Source organism: Perissodus microlepis, chromosome 23, assembly GCF_051167445.1.
Source record: "Perissodus microlepis isolate ML-2025 ecotype Zambia chromosome 23, ASM5116744v1, whole genome shotgun sequence".
NCBI classification, from domain to species: Eukaryota; Metazoa; Chordata; class Actinopteri; order Cichliformes; family Cichlidae; genus Perissodus; species Perissodus microlepis.
Window position 1 is genome coordinate 40,104,925 of NC_140482.1, and position 24,124 is coordinate 40,129,048.

A 24,124-nucleotide genomic window follows, 5' to 3' on the forward strand; every position below is an offset into this window, starting at 1 on the left:
CATTAAAACCGTTGCAATTTGTAATATTTTTAATGTCTTTGTTTAGTGTCACTGTCGCTCTCGCATTGTTTGTTGTTGTTTTTGTTCATTTTTTTCTTCCTATATATGTGTGTGTGTATTTATATATATACATGTCTTACTTGTAATTCTTTTAAGATCTCTTATTTTGCTTACTGTCATTTAGATAGCTATAACTCAGTCTTCTATTCTGTGTATCTGTTACTGTTTTTTGTTTTGAGAATCAGAGAGCAATAAAACAAATTATTATAATAAAATTCCCAGCTGCGCGCCCATGCTCGCTGCGCGACGGGTTGTAAGTCCCTCGGCGGCACCCGTAGACTGACGGTAAAGTCAGACGTGTATCTAAACGGGAAGTTCATCCCTAAACAGCCGCTTGATCAACAGTGGTATGATCGCGCTTTGTTACAGTGTGATAATATACTAATGAATTCAAAAGAGGATGTCATCCGACTTAACGTTAGACTTCGAAAATCATCGGCAATACCCTGTGATGGATAGTGAGGCAGGCATCATCTCCATCGATCAAGAGGGAGAGTGGGGTAAGCAACAGCGGAGCTCACATATTCTAGAAAGACCCATAGAGAGAAGCAGTGTAGCTGACCCAGGATATCAACAGAGACAACACGTATAAAAGAGGAGTTTTTATAAGCCGGTTGTTTTAAAGACACAAGTAGGAGGTTTATGTGTTGTGCTTGTTGTCACATTCCTAAGTCTAAGTTAGCCATTTAGCATTAGCCATGATGCTGTGATGATGTAACAGCAAGTAATTGGAGTTATAACCAGCACTGTAACTGGAGACAGGGCACACTTCACACTGCATTGTCTGATTATTATTACAGATATGTAATACTAAATATTGATAATATATAAAGTGCACAACTTAACCTAAAAAAACAAAAACACGAAGAATGTAGATTTTTTTCCTCATTTTTACTGATTTATTTTAATAATCGCTTTTAAGGTCTCGAAAAGTAAAACTTGTTAACAATTTATATATTTAATGTTATCTATTATTATCATTGTTAATGCTATTTTGTATTAGGTTACTAATAATAGACTTGCTGTTTGCACTTACTTGTGTTTTATGCTGAATTGTGTAATAACCCGAGGAAGAAAATGTAGAAGAAACAAATCAGATGTTAAAAATGAAAGTGAAACAGATTTGTTAAAGTGTGACCATAATAATCTTGTTTGGCCTGTTAGAGTTTATGCTTTGAAAAAGACAAAAAACAAAGATACATTTTTAAGGGTACATTTTTTGGTGTTAGTAGTTTTGTCTGTAATTGTGTTGTGCATGCATGTTTTTGTGGCACAGTCTGAACTGTATTGATAGCATTTCCAAATTACACATTGCCTGTATGGGCTATTTACTGAATATGGCAGAACTAACTAAATACAGTAAATTTGATCATACCAGCTTGTCTCTTTTACTGGTAGTTAACCGCAAGAAAAAAGCAAAAGCCAAATGTGGCACTTACTTATTTTTAAGATATTTTTTGTAATTGTTTTGTATTCATTTCTTCAATAATCTCATGATAAAGATTTCTAATGGAAAGCAATTGTCTGTGTTCTGTTCTCATTGACATACAGACTTAAGCCTGTTCGATGAGCTGGAGAAACTAGGCGATGAGCTGCGGGATGCAGATGAGCTGCTTGAGGCTCTTGATAATGCTGTCTATGTGAGTAACTCATCCTCTTAATATGCAAATAATGGGGAAGTGAAAGATCTGCCCAGTGGAAATCTGAAAAAAATTGACTGTGTGGTGCTGAAGGTAGAGCCTAAGATGGCTACAGCCACATTTTGTTATGCAAGGATAGATCATGCACCAAAAAAAATAAAAAATTCCACCTACATCGTGCATGCAAAAAAAATACTGTAGACTCAAATAAATGCCCCAGAATTCAAACGTGTTTAATTTTATCAGCTATAAATGATACATTTATTGGATTTTCCTACATGCATTTGCTTCCATTCTGATTTCTCAGGAAGTCCATTTTTTTCAAAACCATATGTTTGATTTCTCAGGCCAATGGTGTTCCAGATCTGGACTTTGACATCAACATTCCTCCATGGAATGAATTGGATACATGCAGCATTTCCACAGGTACGTTGTGTCACACTGCAGCACAAAATAAGGACTATATAAATAAATCTAAAAGGGATATTATTCAGGGATAATATAGCTGTTTTACTACATGCATGTAACATTGGTGCGTCATTATTTTTCAAACTCGTCCACCATGCAGTAGGTTTAATGGTCCAACAATACAAAAGTATTGAATGGTTCAATACTTGAGAGACGCATTGGCTTATGCTGAATAAGACTCGCACATATTGCCCATTGTTTCCATGTCCTTGTGCATCCAGATGGTGAGGTGAGCGTGGACTCTCTGTCACCTGCCCACACTCTGAGCTCGGTGCCCTCTCCTGCCTCAGTGGAAGTTTTGTCTCCGTGTTCCTTGCAGGTAAGACACGGTTTTCAACTCTTTGTCCTTCCTGGTTTTTCTGCATTTGAATTGCATTTCCAATGCAAATTGCACTTTGTTTCACAATGTGATTATTTACATGCTTGCCCCTCCTTTGAGCAGTTGCAGCAACAAAAATTTTCATCCAGATGGCGTTCAAACAATGACAGCTGCTCTTTCCTTTTGGATGGTGATGCGCACACTTGAGACACTTATTACCAAAAGCCTTAAACACCTTGTCAGATTAATAATTTGCCATCCATCTGAAATGTGCTCCAACGTCTCGTTAAAAACAGAAAAAAAGGTGCTGACAGCTTCAAGCATATTAGCATAATTTAGCAGGCAGATGTTTTCACAGCGTGTCAAAACAAGGACAAGGGTTACATCTTTTTCTGGCCCCAACACAGTCTGCACGCATTTGTCTGCTAAAGGAATCGTCCTGACTTCTCCAAGGACACATTTGTCTGCTGGAGTTTTTGAGTACTGATAAGGACACTCTATCTGTTTTTATCTGGCGTGCCTTGAGCACACATAGAGTACAAATGGCTTCACAAATTAATTTATAGTGTCACGGGTGAAACGTATTTAAACAGTGATGTGACTACACTGATCATGTCCTCGAAGATACACGATCTAAATCTCATTTGTTTCTTCATTCAGGATGAGGCCCCGTCTCCACAATCGCAGCCGTCTCCTCTTTCAGTCTGCTCAGAGTCCAGTGGCTTTTCTGAAATCTCTTCCCCACCTAGAAAAGCTGCAAAGAGGACCAATCAGGTTGTACGAGGTGAGGCAGCTTCTGCCACCACACGTCTGCTAGCTATTCAGCTTTTCTCAATATTTAGACATTTGATTACTAAAACAGGGAAGATTTGCTATTTTTGCACCACAATATGGGTTTGCAAAACTCTGGGATGTCGTGTCCTGAAAAAAAAAAAGTCCTTTAAGAATAACTTATAACTGTAAATGCATATTTGTTTTCCTGAGCTTAGGATATTTATATGAATACCGTTTCCTTGTCTAACTACTTCCATCCCTGTCCTTTGACATATGCACACATGCACACCAGCCAAGCCAGTTCAGCCGGTCAAGAAGCCGATTCAGATTGGCCCAAAGGTTTCCATCCAGCCCAAACCACTGATTACAGCTGTGCCATTGGCTCAAGCAGCAGCTCCCATGCAGGCCAAGACAATCATCATCCAGCCCCTGCAGACCACTGTGCTCCCTGTGGTAAAACCAGCTCCAGTCAACATCAAACCAGCACCCCCTGCAGGTCAGGGCTCACACTGCAACACATCAAAACATGCTTCTCCCTGCACTGTATTGCATCAGACCAATGCATTAGTCATATTAACTGGCAATTTGATATGTCTTACTCATAATACTTTGTAACTCATAATTTAGAGATGATATTATATCAGGATTATGTTGTCAGTGTTACTGAATCTTTTGTAAGTAATAATTTAATTGTTGTATCTTTGCCAGTAGGTGGTGCTTTAACCACAGTTTTTGCTCTGTGTGAGGCTGTTTCTCACTATTTTGCTTGATGATCAATGCATAAGAATGAAATTAGACAGTAGATTATCTTAATCAAAATATGTCCATATTTGCCTAACATTTGAAAAAAATATGCTCTTTTTAAATCATTATTTTTTAATAAATAGCCGAACAAGCTTGCTTTCTAACCAAAAAGTGAGACTGTTTATGGGCTGCTATGTGTTTCGTGCATTAGAGTCATTATTACTGTTGTTTCTTTCTGGTTTAGCCTTTCTGGGTGACCAGTCAGGCCCTCTGTGTTTGTTACATCAGCAGCATCTAAGCCAATGTAAATACTTATGTCATTGCTTGGGTCCCAAATGGGTGGAGCATCTGACCTCTCTCGAAGTGAATTTGAACTTGGCTCCGCTGTCTGCCTTGTAACGGCCAAGATGGCAGATGGTTAAGGCCAAGACATTCAAATGCAAAGCCCCAGATGGAAATTTATTCAAGCGTGCTCAGTGCTATGAAGGGTATTGTTTTATGAGCTCATCAACATTCACAGCTGAGGAGTAAACCTCCTCAGCAACGGGACGATTTGAAAAAGGAAAGAAAGGAAATGAAACTGTTTATTGATTATTTTCCAACAAACAAACATGCTGAACCAAATGTTTGACTTTTTTTTAGGCCTATGAATTCTTACACATGGTGGCGCAGGACTTCATTAGCAGAACTGGCAAACACTTGCACAATTAGCATTGACAGGTTTAGCATTAAAGGGGAAGGTGGCGGGGTCAGCTTGATGAGTGGTTCCTGGCACACTGCTCTGGGAGGCTTCCTTAATTTATAGTGACAGTCTTGCATTATGTTTTCCTTGTTTATTTCATTTGAGCTATGTTGTACTTCAAGTGTGGGGACACGTGCACATTTATGTCTGTTTAAGCTCATAAACATCACAAACCTATCACGGTGGAATGTGCGAGTTTAAGACCATGGGTCAAGATGGCAAACATCTTCTCCACCTGTAATTTAACAAAAAAGTCCTGTTAAAGAGAAGGAGGTGTATGTGGGTCACCAGAGGCAGGGAGGAGTTTGGAGGAACTGGAGTGTACCACCTGCATCTTTCTTTTGTGTATTGTCACTGTACAAGACGAAGGCTGGATGAAAAAATAAATGCAAAAGCAAAGTAATCTTCATTAGTCGATGTTAATCACACAATAAAAATATGATTAGCATGGTTAAGACCTTTAATTTGAAAAGCCTGTGTGTCTCTCTCTCTCAGGTCACCCTCTTTTGCTGTCTCAGCCAAGCCAGCTACTGCAGATCCAAACACCACAGGCCATCTCTGGGAGTGTGGTCACTATGCCAGCACTCAGCCAGGACTGGTCTGTACCCGTCGCTGCTCCACCAGTGGTTTCAGGCACACTTTTGACCCCATCCTCAGAGGATGATGTGAGTTCTGAGCATTCTCTAAGAATCTTCTTTTATGAGAGTTTCTATATAATCACCCAACACTGAGATGTTACCACTTCTGGTTTAAAAGCTCTTATCCATAAAATATACAGGAAAAAAAAAATCTTTCTTATTTTGTGTGTCATGATTATTCATCTTTCTCTGTATGCTGACTGTTAACTTGTTTTTGTGGGGATTTGTTGGGTGTTTACTCTAAAATCAGGTGCATTAAATGCAGGCACATGTGGTGGTATAAGTATAAGTAGTATAATTCTTGTTTGTTCCACTTTTCATAGACAGGTTACAAAGTGCTTTACAAACTAACTCCAGAGTTGGAGTTAAAAGTAAATATAAAATTAAAAGAAATATATATATAAAATTAAAAAATGAAACTACATTCCTACATAAAACTACATAAAATTAAAAATATATCTGATTATCGTTCAGAGCAAGTTTACTAAAATAAATAAATAAATTACATGCTTGTAAAACATTTTTATTTTTACCCTGTGTGTTTTAGAAGCATGCAGGCCTTTAATGAGTATTTCAACGACAGTGGAGGAGTATCTTAAGGATAGGTAGGATTTTTAAGCTCACGAAACGCTGTGATGGTCGTAGTCTTTAATTTGCTACCTAACTTCAATGTGCCCAAGTAATTCACAGGAATAAATGGTGCCTTCAACACCTGTGTTTGTGTGCGCGTGTGTGTATCGACATGCAAGTACTTGCCTGTGTGCGCTTGCATGGAGCAGCATTGTTATGCATCGTGAGTGTGCGTGCAGTTGCTCACTTTGTGATGCTGTGCTCCGGGTGTTTACGCTTGAACTGGATCCTGTCCAACCTAAACTCCCCCATTTAAACCTTTTTTTTTTTAGTATTAATTTTAATCTCACAAACCATTAACTTTGATCTTTGGCTAAAATGGTGGAAATGAAAAAGCATTTATAGCTATTATTTATAATAATGAATCCATTTTTCCACACTGAGAGAAAAGTTATTACTCTGCATGGACCATGCCAGTCACTGAAGACACAAATTGCTGCTTTTTTTTGCATAGAGAGTGAGTACCAGGCACGTTCATTTACTTTATACCAGGGGCACTCAAAGTGCCAGTGTAGGGAGCCAGTTTATGATGGAGGGCTATAGAAATCCACACGTGAAACACTTACTTTGCAATGTCACTGCTCAGAGGGTGGTTTGTCTTGGTGGTTGTCATTTTTGTGCGAGTTTTGTAGTTTTTGGGAGGTTTTGTTTTGTTTTGGGTTTTTTTTTAAACCACTGATGGCATTTCTTGAAACCAACTCTGTTTCTCAAGACTTATGGTGGCTAGAGCAGAACTGAAAGTTACATGAACTTGTTCTTATGCAGCTTCTTTCTACTCTACATGAGCATTCGAAGTACTTTGTGGTATGAAATGTAGAGAATCACATTCTTTCTTTGTTGTGCGCAGAGGCCAAATAAAATGTTAACAACGGCCACCATTTGTGACCACAGACCACACTTTGAGAACCGTGGCTTGAGACCACGTTATGATCTGAAATGAATGATTTTCACTTTGTAATCAGAGATAAATCTTAAGGAATGCTGCAGAGCACTGAGACGACACAAACATGTAAAAATGCAAATAGATGATGAGTGGTTTTTTTTAAAATTTGCTACAGTAGAACAGATTAGTTTGAAAAGGACAGGACATTGCTTTCAGTATTAATGGCAGAGGGTGTATTCTTTCGTGTGATGCGTTCAGGGGTGATGCCAGGACAGCTGCGGCGATTCATAAATGGTTGGTTCTCCCTGGTTGATTTTTACGACAGCGTATACATGCAACCACGGCCCCGTTAACTGCAGCAGAGACTGCCCCAGCAATTTAAAAGACATAAAGTAAACTTGTAGTATTTTTTTATTGTTTATGGCACATTTTTTGGTCTCTTCATAAAGGGTCACCAACTTTTACAAGTGCTTGTCTTATTTTGTGTGGGCGTGTTTGTCGTGGTCTTTTAAAGACCTGAGGCTAGCGACTCGCTGTGACTTTTAGCAAATTCGCTGTTGTTTCGGGCTTTGGCCTCCAGCACAGCAGTTACTCATGTCTTCTTCTCATCTGACCTTTATTGGGTTGAGAAACATGTTCTCACTCTGTCTCCTCTTTCAGACTTGTTTGTTTTGTTAGCAGGACTTCCACATTCACAGCACGTCTCCTTAGCATTAGGCTGAACAGCAAAGTTGCAAAAATGAAAAGTTAACATATTTTGAACCTTTGTTAATTATGGAAAACCATGTGTCACATTTGTGGAATGTCTCTAAAACCATGTGTAGTGATTTCTGTGGTGACAGTGGGAAAATGTATCCAGATTTCTGCTGTTATTATCTCATGGGGCAGTGATATATGTGAACATGAAAAACAGTTCACATCATCTTAATTAATATTAACCTGGTTAATCGGGTAAATTAAAAAAAAAAAATTCTGAAAAGCGTCTGGGTTTGTTGTGTTTTTTTAAATGAAATTTAATGGTTGACCTCTAGCTGTAAAAGCCGTCCACCCCTAAAAGGGCGTAGAGGAACTTGTCCAATTATCACGGGCGTAATTCAGTCGAGAGAAGCACTTTTTGTGCCAGACATCGAGAGAAATGTCGAGGAATTCCAAACCTCAGAGGCCAAAACAAATACTCCTCTCAGCCATTTGTAAAGCCAACCAAGTCAATAAAGTTTATAATAGGTGATTAAAAGAAAGGGTCTGTAAACATTTAATTGTTAGCAGGACAAAGAGATCCAAAGTTTTGAAGTTCACCTTATTTACCGAGAGAAAAAGGTAGTGGAAGTTTAAAAAGCTCACCTGAAGAGCCTTTTAAAGGACAACTGGGGCAGTTTTTACACATTTTTGTTAAGGATGGAATGTTTTTATATTTAGAGCAATTTCAATGGAGTTAGTTGTTTCTGTGGCACAACAAGGAGAATGTAAGAGGCTCGACTCTTCGTGAGAGAGCCCTGCAGCTGTGTTCACTCATTGTGGTTTGGCTGCAGCAGAGTGGTGGACTTGATAGGCTTGTGGCTGTGTAAAATACCTGTTAAAGATGGCATGCTTGTGCCAGGTGTTGCTGCATGTTGTATCTACAGTAAGTCTGTGTGTGTCGCTGATTCTGGTCTCCACAGTACTGTATTTTGGCCTGCGTAAGCCTGGATGTTAAACGGCTGCAAAGGATTACATGCTTCTGACAGGTGTTGTGCAGTGCGACAGCTGTAAATAGCCATCAGGGATTGGGTCCGTGTAGTGTAATGGGCTCCCAAATGGCAAGGGATTTAGATGTATGTGTGTGTGAGTGTGTGTTTGTGTGCATGTGCATGCATGCAAGGGAAACCAATCCCGTCTGAAATTGCAGGCCTCAACAAAGGTTCCCATTAGTAGGATGGAAGGATTTATAGGCGTGGGCCCCAGGAAGGCCTGGTGGTCCCTGCGTACAGCTAACTCAGATATTTATGCATGTTTAACTTTTTTTCATCAGAAATATTTCTTAAGCTGGACAGCTGAGACTGAGCTTGATTAAAAACATTGAATCCACTTACTGGCCACTTTTTTTAGGCATACCTTTCTAGTACTTGGACCCCTTTTTCCTTCAGAATGGCCTTAATTCTTCATGACATGGATTCAACAAGATGCTTGGACCTATTCCTCTGAGGTTTTGCAGCAACATCACACAGTTGCTGCAGATTTGCTGGCTGCACTTCAATGTTGCAAATCTCTTGTTCCAATACTTTACGTCTCAGACTTACCCGTTAGATTGAGATCGGGTGACTGTGGAGGCTTTTTGAGTAAACTGAGCTCATTGTCATGTTGAAGAGCCTTGTACCTAATTCTGTTGGAAGCAGCCATTGTAAGATGCATACACTGTGGTAAAAACATGTTCAGTAACAATAGTGTGGTAGGCTTTGGCATTCACACTTGGTACTAACAGGCCCACAGTGTGCCTCTGGCCTCTGGCATTAACAGGGCATTTCCACCCAGAGAACTGGCACTCACTGTTTTTTGGACCAATCTCTAAAAACTCTAGAAATGGTTGTGTGGGAAAATTCCAGTAGGTCAGCAGTTTGTGAAATACTCAGAAGTCACTTAAATCACCTTTCTTTGCCATTAGCAGTTGAAGAAAGTAGGCAGTGAGTAAATAACACATGAACACTTAACTTAAGACCCCTTTTTGTAGTCTCACCGTACAAGCACTGTGCACGTCACACTGCATACTGCTGATGGGGAAAAATAGTAGTAGCTGTTGTATTTTTTTCAGAAGCACAGCACGGTTAATCGCTCACTGTTTATATATAATTCCGAAATTCTGTCCTTAAACTGCCAGAACTCTGATCCAGGATTATTATAGTTAACTAAAATTGATGTGTTCATTGAGAGTCAACTGATTTCCAAAAGTTCTACTGCCTGTACTAATTTTCCTAAATCTTGCCTCTGGCTCATGCCCTCCATACAATAATCATTACTAACTAAATTAAAACTAAACATTTTTAAACAACAAAAATTCAACTGAAACAACCAAACACACTCTGGAAACGAACTGAAACTAAACTGAATTAATAGACTTAAAGAATAAACAAAAATCACATTAGAAAATACACGACTATAATAACTCTGCTCTGATCCACTCGCACCCTATTAGCAAACTTTATGGCTGAAGTAGGTTCATCATTCTGCTTGCTCTTTGCTCAACATATTGCAACCACATTGGCTGCGACAGATCTGTAACTCATCACCTCTCTCTCCCGGCTTCCTCCTGCATTAGCAAAGATGTTTTCTTTGTTGGTACTGTGCACATCCTTTCGACTGTTGGGGGACTTGTGATCTCGGCGACTGTCTGCGTCACGCTCGACTGAAATGTCACCTATAGAAACCATTTCACAGTTATGAGGGTTTATGACTCCCAGTAAAATCATGAAACATTTACGCCCTGACCCGTTAGAGGAAGCCACTATCATCTGGATAGATTAATGGTTAATCACAAACTTCCTTTTGGAATAATCCTTGAACTGTTGAACTGAATGAGGGGTTCCTCACTTGCATTGTGGCGATCAGACTCCTGTATGCTTTTCTCTCGTCACCCATATTCATCTGTTGAAGTGCTGTTGACCAGGAGTTGGGATGATCATGCAATTAGATGCATTCACACGGCGCTGATCAGTAAACCAACAGCTGTCTGCAGCTGTTGCTGTATGAGCTGTGCTGTGCTAATGGGCATTTTCCCCCCTTGTTTGCATTTCCCACTGGCATTCAAATAGTTTGAGTGTGAACGAGTATCACTGTTAGCCTCTCAACCCGCCAAGCTTCTTGAGAAATGCCACTCAGCCCCCTTTTTTTTTGCCCCTTGCCCCACATCTTCCTCCCCAGCCTCATTGTGGACGCGACGTGAAGTTCCCCGTGCTCTTCACTCCCTGGTAACTGCTTACTTGCAGTGTTCCCAGGCTCGGGCTAGTGGCACGGCTCCCAGAGCTCGGCTGGGAGACAGAAGAGTTTCTCAGGAGACAGAACACAAATACAGGGATCCAAATAACTTAATCACCAGCGGGGCTATTAGACCCTGGATCTTAGAGACTTACCCTTAGGAGGACGTTCGTGTTTGGAGAAGAGGGGCGGCGAGATAGCTGGGGAGTGAGTGGACAATGAAGGTGTTTGGGTAATCTGTGCCACTGGTTCTGTTAATTTGAGAGAGGTCATGTTAACATATGCACTATTTGGGTTAGCATGCGAGACTTTGATTTCAGTTCTCATCTTACTGACGTCAAGTGGAAAGAATCTAACTACTTGAGCGTGTCTTTATTTATTTATTAATTTGTTTATGTTGATATTTTTTAAGTCTTGAGTCACACAAACGCCTCAGATAAACAAATCTAAACTGGAAAAAAAAATGCCAGAATTGTATTTATTTATTTATAGTTTACCTTGAGAGTTAAAGCAATAGATGCTGGCTGTAGCCGTTCTTATGTTTCCACATTTAGACCACTAACATATAAACTGTTTCTGTGTTTATGTGCCTGATGTGAACCCATTTATCAATGAGTGACACCTTTTCTAAACACACATATAGAATAGAAGCATTGCAGGTGACCTTTTATGCCCCTAGAGGATCCTGGTGTAAATATTTTACTTAAAGCATACACTTAAGGGCTCTTTGGAGCGATGTTAATGCCAGGATTTGCTGAAGAATTGTCATTAACCTTACAATACATCCTTAATGTGTCTGTTTATTATTCTATCACTGAAGTAAACTAGAGCACCAGCAACAGAGGGAGTCTCTGGGTGAGAATAACACAGTCGGCACTGGCTTTTATGTTGGGTTTATCTTTCCTGGTTCCATTTATTTTCTGCGTTCATGCCAATCTCTGCAATTCAAACCTCTGCCTTCTCCCACCTCTCCTTCCTCAGTATTTTTCAATATACCTCATGTGTTCCAAGTGTTAATGAATGAGTGTTGGTTCAAGAAATCGACAGAGCAGATGTCGGAGCACATGTATGTGAAATGAAATGGCAGTAAATACAAATGAATATAACGTACGTCTTTAGAATTGAGTGTAAAATGATGTTTAGTTTCCCAGAGACGCTGTGGTCAGAGTAATTATGTTTATGGGCAGTCCCATCTGTTTGTTTTGTTTTGTTTTGTTTTTATTTTGTGTGTTTTTTGTTTCTTTTTTTGTTAATCCCATCCTCGGTTCTTGTTTGGACTTGATGGTCGACGGTCAAAGTCACTGTGAAATCACAAAGCACACGTTCACACGCTTATTTCCCATAATTATCAAAAAAATACACTCGAGAGATTAAAGATCAACTACTCTGGGAAATAATAATGTTTTGCCAGCAGTATTCAGCACGATTACTCTGGAACAGAAAGTAAGTTCTGTACCAGTGGTGACTCAGTAGAGATGTAGTGATTGAGTAAATCTCCTCTGATGCTGTATTTATGATGTCTGTAATGCATATTGGATGAGACAGCTGTAACCTAACTTTTTGGAAGCACGAGATGTTTCTAGTTTTCTCCTCATTCCCAAGACACTTTTGGATCATTTTACTAAAAAGAACTGCTCATGTGATTCAAAAGACTTTTTATTTAAGTCAACTATCACACAAGTCAGAAGAACCTGTGGTCTGCAGTCCAACAGGTGGCTTAGGAAGTAACTGCTTCTCTTTCCTGTTTGGATATGTGCTGAGTCGAGGAAGGATAAAATATTGGCGTAACTTCAATAATAAATGATGTCCTTGTTTCTGTTTTTTCTCACATTCCCACTGTAGTCCAAGTTGTCCCAGAGACAGCAGCGCATGATAAAAAACCGCGAGTCAGCATCCCTGTCTCGGAAAAAGAAGAAAGAGTATTTGCTCTCGCTGGAAGCTCGCCTGAAGGTGGCGCTGTCTGAGAACGAGGTGCTCAAGAGTGAGAACGGCAACCTAAAGAAACAGCTGGAGGGCCTTCTGAGCAAGGTGAGATACGACCAGCGCTTCCCTCACAGTACAGGCACATGTGCACATGTTGGAAGTAGTTTTTACTACAATGGGCTTCCTCGCTTTCTCTGCAGAATACAGTGCTGAAAGCAACAGCACCCAAAAGGAGAGCGGTGTGCCTCATGGTGGTCGTGGTGTTCCTCGTTCTTAATGTTGCACCAATGAGGTGAGCGTGGGACACTGAACAGATGAATGCTTTCACTTGCCATAAAAAGTAATTTGATACAGTGTTCGATGGCTGAAATTTAATTCAAACCAAATGAGTGCTGATGACGGCTGATATTGTCAGGCTGCATGAATATTTCTGCCATGATTATTGACTGAATAGAAATGGGAAGCCCCATGACTCACAGTGGGAAGCACGCCCTACATGTAAGATATTATGCAAAAAACGTTTTCCTTTTCAGACGATGTCTTCAACTTTTTAACCGCCCCACTCCCTCAAAACGAAGAAAAATCTCTTTTATCAAGTATATTGAACAAAAAGTAAAAGGAAATAAAAGGTGATTATCGGTTGAGCTAATATTTGTGTATATTAAAATCATTGACTTTGCATGATAATACTTTTGGGGGTTTCCCCGTAAGACTTTACTACTATCCTCTGGAGCCAAGCACCAGAGCATAGTACTGAGTAGTATGTAGTCCATTAATGCACATGCTGTAGCCCACCTTTATCCTGACCAAAGCCAATCTCTTGGAAAAGAAAGTGACGATTAATAGTTCATATGTGCCGTATTGTTCTTGTGTGTACAGTTCAGTCCTCTGATGTTGCTGCCAGAGTTTATAGGACTTCTTGACTAATGGATGAATAACTCTCAAAACACTGCGATGGGCTGGGGCAAAAGTAAACTGTTACCACTTGTGAAAGTAAAATAAAATCATTCTGGCTTCAAACATAAGAAAGAAATGTAAAAAGCATTTGCTCATGGTCATTTTTCTTATCTCTACTTGTAATATTAACAATTGGGACAAATTGTAATGAGTTATATAAAACTACACCAAGGGGGGGGGACTTGATTCCTCTCAGCTAGCAGATGGAGGGGTTGTGTAACTCAAGAGCGCAGTTCACCTCCAAGTGTATTGAAAAATTTTCTGTTCTCATTTTATAAAAATGTTTATTTCCTACTGGGAATAGCATTCTCCACGAGGATCCAAGCATATCTTTTCTGGATCTGAAACTTCTCTTTACTAAAATCCACTTTCTTTTTTCCTTTTTATCTAGAGGTTAAACATGGATAAGTTTCCTGGGACTGCGAATGAGTTTGCTTTTGCGGTTGTATTCACAGTATCTGAAGTGTGTGTGAGCCTCTACCTGTGCTCACATCTGTGGCTTTTTGTGTTTGGGCTCTCCTCTGGAATGTAAAAAATGCCCGCTTTGAGGTTAGATCCCTTTGAAATGAAAATGCCACACAGCGTAGTAATACCACTCAAAGTAACTGTGTGTATTTTTGCTTGTGTGCATGCGCCCTTTGGGTTGTGCAGTCGAGATCAGAGTTCAGATTCTGCTCGTGGCTAAAAACAAAAATCCCTCCTGTGCACAGGATGTGGGTCACGTGCATTTCAGCGGTCATCTAAGTCCAGCACCAAGTTCTTTTTTTTTTTACATTTCTTTTCTTTTCTAACTCAAGTGTCCTGATTTTACCTCACCTGCGGGTTTTTTGTTTTCCTTAACTGACTTTTTTCTTTGTCATCAGTCTGTTTCAGGGTGGCCCGGGCTCTTCGCTCGAAGTTGCTTCCATGCAGCACAGTGGCAGACACCTGTTGGGTTTCTCACCAGAGGCAGAAATTGAACGCCTGATGGGTCCTGACGCTCTTGGCAGCAGGCCGTCTGAGATGGGCGACAGGTAATGAGCTAAACCCCCTAACTGCCTTCACAACAGCATGTTTATCCAGTATGTAAGTAGACCAGGATGCACCTGTGCTCAGTCTGAACCGGTGAAGCTCATTAAGGCCCATGTAAACACAAGTGGCAGCTGATCACCTACCTTGTCCAAACAGCCGTTTGAATGCCTCCAGCGTCCTTGCTGTAGTCTAGTAGTTGCGCTTTGAATTGCAAGGTGAGAAATTGGGGTCAGTTCTTGTTTGACAGAAAGCTGTATATTGTTAATAGTTTATTTTTCTATGTGCTTATGTATATATTCTTTGTTTTTTCTAAATGCACTCCAGATCCTGCAGTTTGTAAATTGCATGAATAACATTCCTGTTTGGTACCATACCTGACTCCCCATGTCATGAAAATTATGTTTTGCAAGGTGGTCAAACATCTAACGTCTCCAAGGCATCCTGCGTTGTGTGTTAGATCTCTGCCTAGGCTTTGTCACATGTTAATGCAGACTGTTCTTGTGTAGTATCAAGTTTCTCAGCAGCATTAAACACAGCGCAGGCAGGAAGGAACACATTAGCCTTTGCAAAAGGGGTGACAGCACCTAACCCAGCAGTGAGAAGAATGATTGGGGAGATATGTGATCTAATCTTAGGGTCCCAGTGAACAGGAAGCTGCTCATGTGCGTGAAGGTTAAAACGGGCCCCTCTTACTATCAGGCCTCTTTGGTCTGACATGTTGTCTCATGGAACCATTTCCAGGACATTAAGAGACGGGAAAATGAGGCATAGTCAACAAATTGGCTCACATTGGTGAGGCCCAGGGGAGGGATTACGTCACTGACTTACATTTTTCTTAACAAGCCCCGCACAGGTGGGCACTTTCTTTGGGTAGTCTACATCGGCACCTCGAGCAATATAATCATTCACTCTCTGTAACTCTAACCAGAGTCAGGGAGTAAAATCTGCAGGGTAAAGTCAGGAGGTGCTGTGTGGTGCTAATCATTTCAACTTAAATGTGGTAACGTTTGATTGTTTTCATCTGTCTGTGTTCAGAGTCAGACTATATGTGACCATTTGGGTGGCAATGCTCAACTCTGTAGCATGTTTATGATAATTGTGCGCAGGATTTACAGCAGCATGCGTCGCTGCACTCGCCCCTTTGATGCAAGTATATGTCTTCATGCATGCATTCAGCAATTGGATCACTGCCACCTCTGCACATGTTGAGCAAAAAGAACCAAAAAATTTTTTTATTAGTTCCTAGTGTAATTATCACCACATTAAAGCCATGATGAATTCCAATTTGGTGCCACTTTGTTCTCTGTTACTTATTCCACCATGGGTACTTTGCCTGCAGTGAACTGCATGCAGCCGTATTAGTTCTTGCTCTTTATTCACAATATTTTTAGCAGGTTGACATAGATTTTTGAGATCTTAGTGGCTGTGCAAAGTTTTGTCCCTTTCGTTATTTCACATCTCTGTGCTTTTTATTCTGTTTTAGATCTGAAGATAAAGCCCTGATGGTGGTAAAGGATCCCATCTTTGTCAGACCGTCTCCGCCCTGCCAGCCTTCTGTCAACAGGACCAAGTGCATTGAGTAAGTAACTTAATTTCATATACAGCTTACTGTCCATATGTTTCCCCTCATGCTAAAATGCAAAGACGCACTGTGTTATTTTGGCAGGTTGGCCCATGAGTTGAGGGGTTGGGTCCACCGTCACGAAGTTCAGCAGACCAAATCGAGACGAGAGAATAACAGCAACCACAAACCCACCAGGACGATTCTGGTAAGTCACAGCAGCGTGTTTTGCAAAACAGTAAAACACACGTAATGGTCCGTGCACAAATTTACGTGATATTTGTTGCTGGCAATACATATTGCAAACTAAACCTCATTTGGATTTCAAGCCATTCCACTTTAAAAGTCTCTTGGCAACCCAAAGCCTGTCTTTCACCACTGTTTCACCTCCAGTCACACCTACCCCTTTTTCTGCCTCTCGTTTCTCTTTATTGGGCTGAATTTAATCCGGCAGCCCTGAGAAAGTAAACATAACACTTAGAGGGGAGCTATGGGATTAGTGCCCCCTGCTCCTTTTTTCCATATTTTTTCTTTTTTTTCCAAAATCTGTCACAGCAGGTCCAGTCTACTAAAGCCGACCATCTGCCCACTTCGTATATACACACATTGTTCTTATCTGCATTAACAGAAAAGGTGGAGGTGTTTATTGCCTGTCTGTATTCAGCTGTTTTACCCTTTCGGCCTTTGGAGTTGAACAGTAAATCTGCTCACTCTGATGTAACATGTGCCTGTGGATCACCACCTGAGTCTTTATTTCTTCATGACAGCTGTAAAATTTCTGAATGAGATGTAATTTATCAGGAGAAAACCTTGACACGTGTGTGTGGATCTCTAGGAGTTTTGAAAGGATAGTCTGCTTTTATGTAAGCAATATTGTTTATTTTTACTGCTCTCTTTCATGGGCATTGATGTGGTTGCACAGATTCTAGCTAATTGTCTGGTTTTTCCCTGACAGAAAACAGGAAATAAGGAGGACGAAGGCAGCCAGATTGTGACGGTTCAATACACAGAAACTACTGCGGAAAAGTAAGTAAAGGCCGGCTACAGAAAATTTCAGGTGTTTGTGTTTTGTTTTAATGAAGTTTGATTAGTTGATGCACCTGTAGACATAATAACCTGCCATGTTTTGGTGTTTTAGTAGAATTTGACCAAAGCGTTGCTTTAAATAGAAACTGGAGCATTTTTGGCATTTGTCCCCTTTTTTTTTTATGTTTTACAGTTTTATAATATTCGATTTATGATGCAGTGATTTTTAAAGGATGGCCCTTGCACACCGCTTTAGAAGTTTGGCGATGAACGAGAAACTTTTCTGCTGCACAGTTTAGATCACACAGATGGTGTCAATGGCTTTTTGGCGCTTTTAAATCTGGCTACAAAATATCTGAGTTCATAGGAAAATGAAAGAAAATCACTTTCAGAAGTTAACCTCTGTAAAGCCAGATGAAAAAAAAATAACACCAAAAATAGGAGGAAGTACTCAAAAGTAATTTGCCAGGTATGTCGTTTTGTACCCATGCTGCAGTGAGATAGCGAAGTAGCAGTTTTTAGGCTTTACTTTGTGCTCCAGCAGCAAATTACTGGGCAAGTCTGTTATACTGAGGCACAGACCACTGTGATGTTTTAGTAGTTGCTGTTTGAGTTGATGGTGTTTGAACAAGCAGAAATCAAATAGGACACTGTGATATAAATCATATAGTTGAAATTTTCATGGAAAGTGGCCAGATATATTACAGATTATCCTACATTTACTATCTGCAGTTAATTACAAGTATGCATGCTTGAATGTTTGTAGGTTTCATTGCTACCATATTTCTCTGACGAGTGTTTTCATATTTATCTGCGTTTCTTCCACAGGAGTCCTGGCAGTGAGCTGCAGGTGTACTACGCCCCTCGTCACACGTACACCGACTTCTTTGATGAGCTGAACCGCCGCGGCGACACCTTCTATGTCGTGTCTTTCCGTAGGGTAAGTTTGGACTTGTTTCTAGCTGAGGTGAATTAGGCACATGAAGCAAAATACAGCTGGAAGTTTTTACACATCAACACTAAACCGATTTCATTCTGTCTGAATCTGGTCAGATTGTGATTTGTGATTAAACCAAAATTAAGCAAGGGATTCAAATTTAGTGCAATGTCTCTTTTCTTCAGCAGAGAGGTTTCTTTTGAACCAAAGGCCAGTTTCCAATTTGCAATATTTGTTTATACTCAAATATTGCTGTCAGTTATCTTGATCTTTATTAATTTTTGCGCATTTGAGACTAAGTGCCAGGGGGGGTACTGGTTATTACTGTTACCTCAGCTCTGCTCAAACCATTCTGTGTGGAGTTTGCCGGGCTTCCATCGGCCATTCCAGTTTTCTGGAAAGCGTGCTTGTTTGGTTTTATTTATTTTAAATTGGCCTGCAAGTTCATAGAACAAAGCACTATATAAATGTATGGTTAAATGTGGCTTGTAGTCTTATCTTGATGATATTCATATCTGCCTTTCATCCCTTCATTCTAACCAGGAAAAAGGGAAATTAGTTTGGTTCACGGTAAACTTTTTGCTTTGAGTTTTACAGGAGTTTCATTCTTTGCCATCTCACTGAACAACAAAAACGCACAGCAGCTTCCAAAGTGATAGCACTGAGATATTGGTTATCAAAAACTCTTTTGAAGCTGGAAAACACCTTTTTGTTCTCTCTTTTCATTTTTTTCTTTTTTCTGTGGTTGGTGATAATTAAGCTGGACTGAGTTTAACTGGAAAGGCTAAGAATGTTCCTGCTCTAGACTGCTGGATAATCTCGGTGAAGGTAAGATCAGGGTTAGTCAGGGCGGTGAGAATTTTGACATATGTATCCAAAGATCGAGACACAAAGGTTCGGCTTTAGGTTGGCATAGTGACGACAAGGACAAAGGGAACAATGGTGTACCCGAGGTGAAGGTCTTTGCAGGTCAAGTAGCCAGCCTTTAGTTTGTAGCAGCTTTGTGATGCAGGGGGAGGAGAGTGGTCTGCTTTCTCCAAGTGAAAAGTAAAATACAACTTTGTGTCAGAAACCATTAACATTACAGGTAATAATCTCTCTCCCTCTCTCTCTCTTTTTTAAACTTTCATTCACAAAAGTTTTTTGGCAAAAGGAAACTTTGTGGATATTTTACAAACAATTGAATAGTTTAAACGTAAATTTAGGGCAGCTGTTTAGTTTGCTTAACCAGTCATTCCTTACAAAAAAAAGGCATTAAAAAGACAGAAAATAACAATAATGAAGCGCTTCAGTGGATTTGTTAGATTTAGGAATTTGTTTCTTAGATTTTGAACTCTTTAAAGGTGAATTGCACTTTATTCAGGTGTTTCTCTTACACTTGCATTTTCCACATTTTAGCCCATTCCTCTTTTTTCTGTGTGTTTTCTGATCTTATCTTGATTTTATTCAACTGGAAATAGCATTCAAAAATACTGTTTTTTAATGAATATGACAAAAACATAAGGACGAAATGATAAATAGACACTTCATGTAAAGTGTTTTAGTTACAGGCCAGTCATTCACTGTGACCGTCTTTTAATTCTCACAGACCTTGTTAGCTTTTCTCTCTCAGTTTATTTGCCTGTATTTGGTTTCCTGGGTTTCGGGGTGTGTGTGTCTGACAAAGCAGGAATGCTTTTGCTTTTTTTTGTTCCAGTTGGTATGATGTTATTACACGACTGCCAAAGTTCTGGATTAAATTGTTTATATTTTAAAGCCAGTCACAAAAAAATTTGAGTTTTGTCCCTTGAGACAAAAGTATTCTTTCATTATGGTCTGTTCTTGCACCTTCCAGCAGTTGAAGTCACTCTGTGCAGTAACGGTCACGTTTCGGTCAAGGCAGCTTAAGGCCGTGCAGATGCGTTACCACCTGTGTCTTAATTTAGGTAGTAAATGAGGTAAGACGATGGAAAACACAACTCTCAGCGAGCTAAAGAAAGAATGGTCCTGGCGTGTCTTACTCTGCCGTCGTTGTGTGGCCCTGTGTCACTTCTGATGCTGTTGTGGCGCCTGTGGCTTTATGTAAGTGTGCTTTGGGGCGACGTGATGGAAACACTGCCAGCTTTCAGCCATTGCTATGGCAGCATCAGCTGTCATGTGGACTTGTCAAGCCCCTGATGAGGAGCAGTAATGTGGCTGGTGTTTTCTGTTTTTCCTTCCACTCTCCAATCACAGACACGCCGTCATTTTAACACATAATTTCACCTTTTCAGCTTACATTTAGTTCCCATGAGCATAGATCACAACATACACTAAACCGAAACAAAATTCTTTATGAATTTTTGCACCATTTTGATGAAACGTTACAGAAACTACGAAGCACATTCTCGTATTCACTGTTATGAAAAAGAAACTATCCTATTTATTTTCTGTAATCCATCTCCTGGACCCATATTCCTGTCTACCGTCACCTTAGCAACCGTCATGTCACTCATGCAGAGTTTTGCAAGCCCAGCATGATGACGGTAACCTGTTTACATTTGGTCTCTGGGTGGCTGGTAAGCCACCAGAACCTCACAGTTACCTGCTGAGGTTCACTGTTGTTAACGTTACACCGGTCACATGATATTGTCTTTAGCAGGCGTCGATGTAGCTGTTTAGGTTTTCTCAGCCTCTATGGGTTCACAAATATGTTTTTGCCTCACAAACTGGGAAAAGAATAAGAACCATCTTTTGTCATCCTGTTTCATTCTTAATCTCCTCATTTTCTTTGTTTTTGTTATCATTATTATTAATATTAATTAATTAATTTGCTTTGCTAGTTTTACTCATCTGTTAAAATGTGCACTGGATATAGATTAGTTTTAGACAGCAGTGGTTCTAATAGCTTTAAAAGTTTCAGCTTGGAGTCATTTTGTTGAACAAACGGCTTCATGCTCTGATAAATAATACAAGCAACTTGTAACGTCTTCCAGCTTCTTCCACCTATTATCTTGCCCGTGATGACAGAAGCCTCGTTAAGCTGCTGAAGCTGATCGTGTGTATTCTTTAAGAAAAGGCTCTAAACTCATTGTAAAAAGCATCTTTATCATTAAACACATACAAGCCAAATGTTTTGTTTGCTTTGAGTTTGTTGCGTTCTCCAATTTCCAACCTTCTCTTCTTTGTTCTCAGGATCATCTCCTACTTCCTGCCACCAGCCACAATAAAGGAAGTCCACCGAAGATGTCTGTCGTGTTGCCAGCCATGAACATAAATGGTAAGAAGTGCAGCACAGACACAACAGTTTGGACGTGCAGCGTGATGTAACAGATAAAAGGCAGCCCAGGTTCACATTCTCAATCACGTTTGCCCACAAGAATGCATTACTTGTGACCTCAGACATTTACAGAAAAAAAGGGTTAGAAATTCTATTAGAACAAGAGTTTTGTGTTTTAGTTCTGTGGTTGTGTTTTTAAGGTTTTAGTTTAGAAGCAAATTAAACAACAGTTCAGCAAAGAAATAATTGAAGAACATTGGTTTCTTGCCTGGAGAGCATCAGTTGACTATTAAACCTACTTGAAAGTCTAAGCACTTTGCTCAGAGTACACTGGTCAATTCATTCATTGTTACTGAGTCACATAATAACTTGTCATTTAATAATCAAATAACTTAAAGCAAATTTCATGTCCGCTTCAGATGGGAGAGCAGAGACACAGCTCATCTGACTCAATTTACTCTTGAAAACGCTCTTGCGGTCCACAACTGTGGACAAAGTGGGTGGCAATCAGAGCGCGCTTGGTTGCGTTCTGGGGGCTGCTTTCCACCAACCCGTTTGGCTTGTAGTCGCTCATTTTTTTTCACCACCTGCCTTCAAAAACAAACACTGGATCAGCAGAAAGCGTAGACTTGCACTTGTGCATATTCTCAAATTATTGACAATTGGTGTATGCGTGTTTTTGACATCCATGACGTCATCGAGACTTTCCTTCACGGCTGTCAGATCTGCAGGATTATCAGTGCATTCTATCAAAGTCAGGTCATTAGATGCTTCAGTAACAGGTGGCCTGATTTTCACAAAGCACGTGTAGAAGTGAGCTGAGAGAGAAACGCGCTCAAGAGGGGCTGTGTTTATGTCTGATGTAAGCAAATAGGAAGACACCACACTGTTGTTAACAGTTGAACTGTCATTTTTATTTGAGAACCTTTTTGTTTTCCTGTTAACTTCATACTTGTGAGTGGAGAAGCATCCAATTTGGTTAATGTTTCAGCTAACACTGGGAGGAGTGAGTGGGTGAAATGTGAGCCGCTCACTCAGCAGGAGAGACGAAGCCATTTCGATTTTTTTTTTCTGTGAGATGGGTGTTAGGTGAAGATAGATGAAGGTAAACATTGTTCTTGGTTGGTCTTGTCAGGGAGGAATGTTAAGGTCCAGGCCAGTCAAATGAAACCATTGAAATAAGCAGTAAATAGTGAAATCCAAGATGTGCTTGTGAGCTAATTGTTGAAATGGCCAAACAAAGGTGGCATTTATAAAGAAACGTCAGGTCTGGAAAGATTCTCGATTGCTCAACAAAGGTCTCAAATTTGCATGATCTGTCATGGACGCTTGAATTGAGTTACAAATTCAAAACAGCGGGTTAATGCCTGTCTGTTCGTGTCTTTGCGTGTAATAAGTTGGCTCGATGATGTGGTAGTTCCTAGGGAGAGGGCTAACACCCGTTTTATGTTCAGAAATAACACAACTGCTCCTGCCTTGTGACTGAAAAGTTAGGACTAATGCAAAACCAAGACAGGGAAGGCTGACAAAGCAAAGGATGCAGTAATTCTCCTGAAGCACAATCTCCACACGGTCCTCTTTCCTTTTAGATATGGAGCCCCATGTGCTGCACAGATAGCAGCCTTCAAGTAGCATTTTAGATTTATGCTGTCCTTGTTTGGACCTTTGAAGTGATTAAGTGCAAATGTATGCATATTTAGTTGGGTGAGACCCTTAGAGAAGGAGAAACACTGTCCTCTTACTGGAGAGTAATACTGTACTGGAAGATAATTCTTTCCAGCTCCCTGGTGCTGCTCTGCTTTAAGAATGCCTTCCTTCTCTAGTCACTAAATAGTTTTCATCTGGAGGAGATGGAGAGGCTTGGCTAATCTGGAGTGATCATTTAGTCTGTCTTGGTCAATAACTGAACATTAAAGATGGAGTTTTTGATCTAACGTCCACACTTCATAGAGTTATTTAACCTAGACATATTTGATTTTCTCTAAAAATGTATCAGCCACAGCAGTGGCTCCTTATAAGGGCTGCGGGGTGTGTTTATTCAGTAATCCTCTGAGTTTGAAAGGAGCTCAATCAATTGAAAGCGACGTGTTTGAAAGAGGAGAATTTTTCAGGGTTGACATCACTTACAGGTGGATGGACGTATGAGACGCACTGCAGTCTATTTTTACTTCTGTGAGATTATACATGTGCACTGTAGCCAACAGGCTGCCTTTCACTGGGGGTTCAATGTACAGCTCTACACTGCTGATTGACTTGAGGGTCAGATTTTCCTACTTCCCTAATCTAAACAGCAGGGCTCAGAAATGGAGTTCACTCTCACCAAACCGAATGTTTAACTCAAGCCACTCCAGAAAAATAAGACTCCAGTGACTATAGTGATTATGTGTCTTTAGAAATGAGTTGTTTGGTCCATCATTGAGCGCTGCGGTTCAGATGAATCTTAACCACTTGTTGGTTGAATTCAGTAAGGCTTCAGTCATAGAGACCAGTCAGTGATCCCCCTGGAAACCTCTGGTTGCTAGGGAAAAATGTGGATTCCCCAACTTGAAAACTTGAAATATTAGGAAATGGAGAACATTTCCCTTCAAAATAAAGGTTTTGCTGTCCCATAGCAGCCAACGCATTTTG

At 40.2% G+C, this 24,124-nt stretch overlaps 1 protein-coding gene across 1 annotated transcript in view; it reads left to right on the forward strand.

Annotated features, from left to right (window-relative positions):
• Nucleotides 1-327: 327 nt before the first annotated feature.
• atf6 (activating transcription factor 6) overlaps nt 328-24,124 on the forward strand; it is a 29,466-nt gene continuing 5,669 nt past the window's right edge. Inside the window, exons 1-15 of the mRNA XM_084920564.1 lie at nt 328-560; nt 1,612-1,700; nt 2,048-2,126; nt 2,390-2,487; nt 3,148-3,271; nt 3,554-3,757; nt 5,243-5,412; nt 12,686-12,871; nt 12,967-13,058; nt 14,587-14,736; nt 16,218-16,313; nt 16,401-16,503; nt 17,251-17,321; nt 18,150-18,261; nt 21,412-21,496. Coding sequence (XP_084776690.1) covers nt 461-560; nt 1,612-1,700; nt 2,048-2,126; nt 2,390-2,487; nt 3,148-3,271; nt 3,554-3,757; nt 5,243-5,412; nt 12,686-12,871; nt 12,967-13,058; nt 14,587-14,736; nt 16,218-16,313; nt 16,401-16,503; nt 17,251-17,321; nt 18,150-18,261; nt 21,412-21,496 — 1,759 coding nt within the window. The 5' untranslated portion in view covers nt 328-460. The remainder of the gene's footprint in view (nt 561-1,611; nt 1,701-2,047; nt 2,127-2,389; nt 2,488-3,147; nt 3,272-3,553; nt 3,758-5,242; nt 5,413-12,685; nt 12,872-12,966; nt 13,059-14,586; nt 14,737-16,217; nt 16,314-16,400; nt 16,504-17,250; nt 17,322-18,149; nt 18,262-21,411; nt 21,497-24,124) is intronic.